General features: G+C 32.9%; 1 protein-coding gene across 1 annotated transcript; it reads left to right on the top strand.

Annotated features, from left to right (window-relative positions):
- The first annotated feature begins 6,331 nt into the window (after positions 1-6,331).
- Positions 6,332-9,748, top strand: LOC143050825 (uncharacterized). Its single transcript, XM_076223937.1, has 4 exons — positions 6,332-7,812; positions 8,393-8,643; positions 9,041-9,132; positions 9,495-9,748. Exons 2-4 carry the CDS (start codon positions 8,485-8,487, stop codon positions 9,730-9,732), a joined length of 489 nt encoding a protein of 162 aa, XP_076080052.1. The 5' UTR covers positions 6,332-7,812; positions 8,393-8,484; the 3' UTR covers positions 9,733-9,748.
- Positions 9,749-10,238: the final 490 nt, after the last annotated feature.

A 10,238-nucleotide genomic window follows, 5' to 3' on the forward strand; every position in this document is an offset into this window, starting at 1 on the left:
TTTTACGACCTTCATATACCCCAAGGGTGACTGGGGTATAGAAATATGGTCATTTGGTCTTCTCCCGACACGCAGTAAAACGCTTGCTGAAGTGGGGCGTCCGTTTGGCTGTGCGGGATGTATCAAGTTCGCAGTCACGTCCGTCAGAAGGGGACGTTAAATCCGATGCCTCGCGTAAAGAGAGTGCCACGCTCTTTGCACGTTAAGAACCCTTGCAACAACTCTTTGAGGGGTCCGTAGGTGGCCTGTTGCAAGGCAAAATTTCTGTCCCTATCCAATATACCCTCATTTTCCAGTGGCAGTCCAAATTTCCCCGATCATCATCCTAGATGGCCTCTATTACAACAACCTACCTATTGTATTTATTGTGAACTTGTTCTCGTCCTGAATATGCATGAAATATTTGCCACTGGACGTTAAGCAACCAACAATCAATCAATCAATACGACCTTCATATCACGGAAGTTATAATAAATGACAATTCAACATGTATCAATAATTTTCCATTTCATAATTATCAATAGAACACATTATTAGTCATATAAGGAAGTGAAACCTTACGCCTTTCCGTGTAACCAGGAACTAAACTAAAAACGAAATTCAAAATATATGAGACGTACCCGTTCATACAAATAGAAATATGAGGATACTTGTAGTACTATGGTCAATCTTCGGTAAGTTTATCATACGTATTGTGTACTTACTGACCTTAACGCAATAACTTTAAATGTTTTTTTTTAAGCATATCAAACAGAATAAGCTCGAACAGTAATACACAGAAACATTTCTTAAATCTAACATTTGTGTGTTTGAACTGAACGCTGATAAATATTTTCGTTCTCAAAAACTTGTTAAAAAAAAACTAGAAATATAATAAATTTGTGTTGATTTCAATTATTCAATTGACGGATTGTCGTTTTACAGGCGTCAGTTCAAAATACGCTCTGTCTTACTGTACGGTGTCAACATATCTTTTTTTTAGAGATGAGTTTGTGTTGCAACTCACAAGAGATATATAGGTTAATTGTCTTATCTGCAATTATCTGCCATGTCAATGTCAGATCTTTTTCATTTTTCTCTTGGAATCTTCAGCCTCTTTTGAATATACCGTTTACGTCTATTACCTAGTACTCCCCTCGTATATTTGACCGGCTGTTACCACGTAGGCATAGGCGATATTCAATATCAATACCTTATACATATGTTTACGATGTAATCATTTGTCTTTGATATGCTGTACATGGATAACAGAAACTGTTCTTTTTCATCAAAACGTTTTAGGCAAAATGACATGAATCATAACAATTTCTTACAATCTACCCTAGAATATAAGCTATACAACCAGGTTTAATCCGCCACTTTCTACATAAGAACATATGACATTTGTTATACATTCGTTTAATGTTTTTGAGCTTATGATTTTCCCATTTGATTAGGGACTTTCCGTTTTGAATTTTCATCAGAGTCTATTTTTGTTTGTGATATTATTTACTTATTCTCATTACATATTGTTGAAGGATTTTTTTTTACATTGATTTTTTTAACACTGCAGCTAGAAGTAATGCAGGATCATGCTATTATAAACACAGAGTATCATCCATGATATTCTACTATGATTACTCGATATATGAGTTCTGCCTCACTGGTTGCTGTGGTTCAACTAATTTATATGGTTTAAAACATTGCTGTAAAGATGCAGGGGCGATTATAGGAATCTTTATGGGTGCTGCTGCATTTTTTGTACTTCTCATCATAGTCGTTGCCCTATGTAGAAGACGGCACCGGAGTGATTCATTTGTTATCAGTAAGTGAACATTTTTAAAAATTTCATAATTGTTGGTTCTATTCGTATGTTTACTTTTAGACTTTATGTTTTTTATAATCTCGAAGCACCTGTCCTGAGTTCAGCTTTGAGTGGGTATTATGTCTAGATCTATTTATTTTACTTTGAATTAATATTTGCCAGCATATATTTTATTTCTTTTGTTTTGTCTGTCCTTGTCAATATAGTAAATTGTTGCAATATTTTTAGATGTTAATGATATAAAGTAAGAGTACCCAAATTGTACGCACGTTTTAAACACAATTTGGGGTTAAGGTGCAATCGTTGATCATCATAACCTGGTTTTGAAGTTGCCTGCAATAACTCAATGTAGGTATAGCTCCAGCATCCGGTATCTTCTTATGAATTAATGAAGAATATTTGTTTGAGCCAGTACTTTATAAAAACCTGATTATATATCGGGGTATACATCTGCTTTAGTTGAATCCGTATGTCGTTGTTTTGCATTCTCATTATCACATTTATCACACAGGTATTTGCTTTGAAGAATTCAAAATAGTTCCAACAATGTTTGTACTGAACAGATAATAAATTATAAAGACATAACCATATAACGATACTTTTTCATATGCAAACTTTAAGTGAAGATTTATTGACTACGTTTTTTTCTGTGCCTCCTATGCATTACACATCTCTCAGTTCTTGTTTAATACTTGTTCAGGTTAGCAGGTCTTTGTAAACAACCTCATATTTTTTAAATATATTATTCTATTAATGACATAGGATGATGCATTTTATTTCGACTCCAGTACTTGGTGATGCCCAATTTTCAAACGCTTATGGTTCATTCTAATTCTTTTATGTTAAAAATTTGCAGTTTTATACATCTGCTATCAGTTTTGTATTGACTTTGTATTTATACAATTGTAAGTTTAGCCCTTTCGGACAGCAAAAAGGTTAGTTGGTAATAAGATCCAGATTGAACCTCTTCAAATCTTCTGCGAAAACAAGTAGCTTCATTTCAAATGACAAAATGTATTAATTTAAGAAGACAAATACTTAACAAGAATGTGATTGGTTTTTACGTCATCTGTTCCCAATATATATCAAATTAAAAGTAAGGTAAACGTAATTATGATTTTATATATTGTTATAGGAGGTTCAAATGAACGAGGCAGACTTATACCACCAACTACAACAGCCACGCAGTATCATTCAGCAACTGGTCATAGACATTATGAAAGTCAAGGACGGTACAATTACCAGCAAACAAACACAACAACTGGATATATATATCCGCCACAAACAGGAACATGGAACATGTACTCACACCAAATCACTCCTAATGCGCCTGCGTACCAGAACTGATGGTCAACAGGACTACAAACGGTGAACATAATTGTGGAATGGATCAGCATGATAACGACAATACTAACAGAAATCTCCATCGGTTCATTACAATGTGATAAATTTTAATTTTTAATATAATATTTTTTCTTATGTTTGAGTAAATATATCAAAGAGAATTTTTTTTTTAATAAGATAGTTTGTTCGCCTTTATTGAAGGCATTTACTTGAGCTACTTAAGTTCACTTGACTTGTTTCATCTCTTACATTGACTGATTAAAGATTAATAACCAATTAGGAAACATCTTATTGATAGTGTTTTTTCATTCAAAGATTCATGTTTGCGAACACAATTGCTGCATTATTTGTGGGCTGTTAGTACAAACATGGTGTTTAAAGGACAACATTTATATTGCAAACCAGATATCTTATTTCTAAACTACATGGATTTTTTTTGTAATTATATTGGTTTTGAATACACAATAACAATTAATGAATATCTTTTTACAATATTATGATAATTGTGAAGTATCGAACATTGGTCAGGTGTTCTTTTGACTAGTATAGCATTACAGAATCATTGTAATATACCAACTTTCATTTTTGTCAATTTCATCAACTTCATTGTTGGAGTAATAGCGATATCCGTAACAAAAAAATGGTACAAAAGACAAATTTGAACTTCTATCTTTTGGATAGAATATACAAAAAGACAATGAATGTGTGCCATCTTAAAACTGCTCACTTGAACTGAACATCTTTCTAAAATGTTTACTAATTTTTGTTTGTACAGTGAGATATTGTTTCTAGAATTATAGCAAACTCTAAAATTTACCATACAAACAAGATTTGTTTTTAAATCATTATCTCGATATATATATTATGATATGTCTGACAAAAATTTGATTCACCCCCCCCCCCCCCCCCCCAAAATAAAAAAAAGATGAAAGACAAGTATGAGAAATTAACTGTGTTTTGAGGTGGGGGAAAGCAGGGAACACAGAAAATTTCAAACCAAAACAAAGTTATGGTTTTTGTTGTTATTTAAATTTATTGTAATTAATACAACTTGTTTCCTAAGAAATGGAATGGACGTAGTCAGTGTTTTTAAAATACATAAAACCCCAAGGGTGACTGGGGTATAGAAATATGGTCACTTGGTCTTCTCCCGACCGGCAATAAAACGCTTGCCGAAGTGGGGCGTCCGTTTGGCTGTGCGGGATGTATAAAGTTCGCAGTCACGTCCGGTCAGAAGGGGGACGTTAACTCCGATGCCTCGTGTAAAGAGAGTGCCACGCTCTTTGCACGTTAAGAACCCTTGCAACAACTCTTTGAGTGGTCCGTAGGTGGCCTGTTGCAAGGCAAAATTTCTGTCCCTATCCAATATACCCTCATTTTCCAGTGGCAGTCCAAATTTCCCCGACCATCATCCCAGATGGCCTCTAATGTATCAACCTACCTATTGTATTTATTGTGAACTTGTTCTCGTCCTGAATATGCATGAAATATTTGTCACTGGACGTTAAGCAACCAACAATCAATCAATCAATACAATACATAAAAAACCTTTTTTAACAAATAGTAGTACATCACTAAATTCTACCTCCATTGTATACAGGTGCTTTATAACAAATTTGTCTCCGCCGTTGCTCTATCAGTAGCACTTAGTACTATACATTAAATGATAGATTGTTTTTTACGAAAGGGTTACATCTCACGCAGATTTTTTGCATTTTTTTGTGTTGAAAAGTTAAAATTTAATGTTTCCTTTTATATATTTTGGCTGTTTGTTTAATTCAAAGAGTCATTCTGCATCATTTTGACTATATATCATTTCATTAAAGAAAAAAAGAAAAGTGTTGCTTATTACGTGCGTTCCTATTACTACCCGTACTCTTTACCTAATTTCTATTCCTATATATACTCTTCACCTTTGTTCATATTCCTGTGTTTACATTTATCATATATATGCAAGGAAAATTTGCTGTCAAACTTAAGTAGGTGCTTGTTCATATTAACCAATACCACGAGAATTGATCATGTATAGCAATGAAGACATAACGTCGTTTGTGTAATATACACATAACGAAAAAATGCCATAGCAGAATATTTCAAAACAAAAAACTGCGTACTAGTTCTGACATCGTTACCGCGTCCATAAATCAAATTAAATGTGTTTTGTTTTAATAATTTTTTTTTTGTTAGTTTTAAGTTAAATAAAGCTATATAATACATGTACACTACAATCACTTACCAACATTAACACGCTAACTGAACGATCTTTTAGTTGATAACTCAATGAATCATATTTAAACACTTTTAAGGGGCATTAACAAACAAAATTAGTATTGATAAAAACAAAACATCAATAGTCTTGACCATGTTTATTGTAGAAATACCTGTTCAAGGTATGAAAATAGATGATGTGACGTATATTCATGAACTATAATAAGCAGCAATCGGACTTTTTAAAAACATGATTAACTTATCTTATCAAATGGAAAAAAAGTCAGGAGAAAATTACCCTACCTCTTTTTCTGGGATATATTCAGTACTTTTCCCATTCTCAATTAAAAGATCTATAATGGTCCAGTGTATGACAAACTGTTAACCCTAAAGATCTGATTTATATTATACTTGTGTATGCCTGTGTGTCTGGCTGTTTCACTAACTTCATAACGGAACTTTTTGATATTTGGTAATGGTTTTTCTTTGTGCGTGCTATACAATGAAATCCATTCAAAGACATTGCGAAGCTTTATTGGCAGAAATGAATTTATTTCACAATTCTATATTTTCTAAAATTACATGTCGAATAGTTTTAGTCTACAAGAAATCAAATTGGAGTTTAACAAAGCATGTGTATCCTTAATTTAAACGATTAAAGATTCATTGTCCACCATTTTCTCCGAAGTTTATAGTTGACAATGTACAATAGAAACAGATAAAAAGTGTCACCGATGTCAGTACATGCGGGTCAATTGTTCGTTTGTTTTAACGGCATTTAAAAATGAACTTACTGACTATGATATGTTGTGCCTTGTTATTTGAAAAATATCAGATAAGTAATTCTAAATAGTCAATTTGGTGTTATTTTACGGATAATAATTTATCATGGTTTAAATTTCCTTTTGCTAAATTAATTATCAGATGAGTAATTCAAAAGAATAAAAACCGAACACAATATGGGCGATAGATGCCAGAAAGACTTTCAAACTAAAGTAAATCTAAATAGTTAAGCTTAAAGGAAAGAACAGAAGAGGTAGAAGATACCAAAGGGACATTCAACTCATTATTCGTAACTAAACTGACACATCTAGCCTGTGTGATTTAAGTGATGAATCATGTGAAAGGTGCACCAACTTTTTGAAGGATTTAATAAACTACCGTCTAAGCATACACTTTATTCTATAATCACATTACATTGAGAAAAGCACCGACCATTATATGCTCGATTATAATAATAATAATAACAAATTCTTTTTTTTTAACGCATTTAACGTACAATTGTTAATCTCATACAAGGCCTTCACACATTTAAATGATCAATTCATATAACAATCAATGCATATAGCACAATAATCACAATTACAAATGTATATTCACAAGCATGAAAACAGACTGTATAACAAGCATGGCAAGAATGTCATAAAAAAAGTTTGTCTACTCCTTTTGTTTTGTGATAAAGAGATTAGTACATTTCCTCTTAAAGCTTTCTAAATATCTTAAATCCTTTATATCATTTGGCCAAATGATTAGACCAGAATATTAAAAAAAATTGTGAAGTATTCAGACTTTGGCCTTGGTATATGAAGATGTCCAGATTAGATCAATTCGGAATAATGGCCTAGCCACCACTACTTCCGGCTTTATTGTTATCGTGTTTATACAGGGTTTTTTAAAGACAACTATTACTAGTAGCTATGTCAACTGGTGTACGGGGTAAAAGTTAATTGTTCCGACTACTTCTGTACTGTCAGCGTTGGATCATGACCTGGGGAGCAAAGGTTCCTTGGTCCCCTCGGTGTGTCTAGAAGTTAACCTCCCTGAAAATCAAGATGGCTCCTTCTACAGAGGTAAAGTCCATGTGACATATAAAGACTCAGTATTCGAACCAAACACCCCATGGAGACATTCTGTAGAAATCAAAGATATCCTACAGGAGAAGCCAACTATGCCAGTGTTGATGATATTTTCTGATGGGGGCCCTGATCATCGTATAACTTATCATTCGGTGAAGTTAGCTTTAATTGTACTTTTCAAAAAGTTAGGGGTTGACACATTAATAGCTGGTCGCACTGCCCCAGGAAATTCATGGGCCAATCCAGCAGAAAGGATTATGTCCATTTTAAATCTTGCAATCCAGAATATATCTCTGATGAGAGAAGAGTCAACAAGTGCCATGGAACAAGTTTTGCGATCTGCAAATTCAATGAATGACATTCGTACTAAATCAACAAAATACCCAAATCTTAAAGAGGCATGGATGGAGTCTGTAAAACCACTGAAAACAGTTTTAGGGGAAAGAACATCCAGACTGAAACTTAAAGAAGTTCCCTTTACTGTACATAATGCAGCTCAAGAGGTGGATATCAATGCATTTTAGCGGCAGGTCTTAACATGTGTCGATGGCAATCTTGAACTCGGAAAGTACACACAGCAGAATGTGAAGTCAAAACTAGGTACACCTATATCTTTATTTAAAATTTAACTCCCAACATAAAATATCTGGATCGGCAGAATGAATTGAATATAAATAAAAATACTATTATTAAAAGAGGGTGTCCTTTAATAAAAAAAAAAAAAAAACAGGCAGTGATGCAATGGCACAAGGAAAATTTTGTTTTTCAAAAATTGTTCATCCATTTCATATAAAAACTGAAATTAATCGTTTGTCAAATTTGAAAGTTGTTTTTTATTTAACTGTATTGAAAGATTAAAGAGAAATAAATTCATAAGTAAGCACTGAAAATTCATTGAAAAGGGGAAATTACTCTTCATTTTGTACAAACTTTGGTTGAATTGTTAATGAACTTTAAAAATAATTTTCTGAGCCATCCTGGCATTGTAGATTAAAAAACATCTTTGACATATTTATCCTTTGTTTGATTTAAACATTGCATTCTTGTATCCATATTAGACACAAGAGGACATTTAAACACTATATTATACAACAAACGTGATGATTTTTATAATAGTTTTCAAATTAGTGAATTTTCCTTTCCCTATAAACGCTCTGACAACCAATGATCTTTTTTGTAGATTACCATGAGTTTCTTAGGACTCACTGTAGAGAACGTCACTACTGGTTTCAAATTAAGAAGAGTGATAATCGAACATGTTGTGTAGCCAAGATGTCAGACACAGAATTTCCATGGCTTCCAGACCCAATGATGAGCAACGATCCAGCTCACTATAAGCCATTTGATGATGTCATCAACACAGAAACGACTGAGGTGGATAGACCATCGTCCCAAACACAGACAGCTAAAGCGGTTGCTGAGGAAATCCAGGTATACCAAATTTAATTTAGTTCTTGTCTCAATGACAGGTATTTCAATTATTTTTTGCCCCTGGCATAAATGATGTCGGATTATACTTCAGTGCAGAGCTCTGAGAGCTGTAGTGTTTAGCTTTATATTCTTTTAGAGTTTTAGCTCTGCATTCAAATGAAAGTTTAGTGTGTTTGTTTACACTTTTCATTTATATTGTAACATAATAAACAATATATGCATTTATTAATGACTTATGTGCTACTCATTGTCAAACTTGGAAATAATTAAAGTACCCCTGACACTCATTGATATAAGAAATTTATCATGTTTCAAATTTCCATTTATAGTTATAAATCATAATGTCTCAAAAGATGTCAGATGCATATATTCTAAACCTTTCTTTAACTATTTCCAGGGAGTCAGAAATCAAGGACTTGTAGCCCAGAATGTGAGAAAAATTGTAAGATGCTATGAATGTCATAAACCTCGTTGTGTCTACAGCAAAAAGTCTATTTAAACATGGTCTGGCTTAGCATGATTTTGTTAACCAATATTGAATGAAAGTTCCACATTTAACATACAATAAAATGTTCATGCACTCTTGTATCTTATTTGCATGTTCCATTGAGTTATTCAGTGGTTGATATGATTTCAATGTTTAAGTCCTCCTTTCAGTGGAAAATTGCATAATTGAATGAACCGAATAAACTTCATTCTAGTAGTACACACTCTGACATTGAACCTGGATAGATTTTATAATATAATAAACAGAAGGCTCAGTATTTTATTCATTGAAAATTCCCAATATATATGTACAAAGTAATCTAGGATATTATTTTTTATTTATCAAAGATCTCTTTTGTTCTTTTTTCAGGTGATGCTCTTGAAGGAGTGGTGAATGTGCGCCTACAAACAGACTGTAATACACATGTGGAATTTCCATATTATGCCTCTACCCTGGCACAGCCCCATATCTGTGCCTTCTGTGCAGCTGCGGGGGCAACAAAGAACCAAGATGCCATTAAAACACATCGTATTGTTCTACCAGTTTGCAGAGACTGTGTCGTTATTGGAAAGCTACCACCCAAGAGAAACCCAATAAAATAAATTATTTCAAATTATACATAGAGTTTTATTCAATATATGTTACATGAGGAAACTGATAGCTTCAATGATAAACCCTTGAATTAAAAAAAAACTACCAGTATAATGATGGTTTTTAATTTCTTATTTAGATTGAAGTACCAATTTTTTTTTAAATTACCAAAAAAATAAAATATTTTACCTACCTACCTACCCATACCTGACTTGTTAGGGTCGGGTTTGGGGAAACAAACTATTATTTATTTTTGGCCGAGAAAATCTCATTTTATAAATTTTATGTTTGACTGACTAATTTTTGTTGTATTGCATTGCAATTTAAGCTAATAAGTAAGTAACGGAGATTCCAAATATTTTATGTCAATATGATTTTAAAAAGCGAGAATGGTAGAAAGTGGTACGAGGTTTTAAAAATATAAGTACGTTGAAATTAATTGTTCTAAAATAACCCTATGATAACAGCTGATCCGTATAATCATTCAAGTGTCCTATTAGGAAGTAATCCAGTTAAA

This window comes from Mytilus galloprovincialis, chromosome 11 (genome assembly GCF_965363235.1).
Source record: "Mytilus galloprovincialis chromosome 11, xbMytGall1.hap1.1, whole genome shotgun sequence".
Taxonomy (NCBI): domain Eukaryota; kingdom Metazoa; phylum Mollusca; class Bivalvia; order Mytilida; family Mytilidae; genus Mytilus; species Mytilus galloprovincialis.

What these genes read in the sequence shown, in the direction of transcription:
- LOC143050825 (XM_076223937.1), top strand. Translation starts at nt 8,485, where the DNA reads ATGTCAGACACAGAATTTCCATGGCTTCCAGACCCAATGATGAGCAAC. An exon ending in CGGTTGCTGAGGAAATCCAG is followed by an intron (nt 8,644 to 9,040) that starts GTATACCAAATT and finishes AACTATTTCCAG; the next exon opens with GGAGTCAGAAATCAAGGACT. An exon ending in CGTTGTGTCTACAGCAAAAA is followed by an intron (nt 9,133 to 9,494) that starts GTCTATTTAAAC and finishes TTTTGTTCTTTT; the next exon opens with TTCAGGTGATGCTCTTGAAG.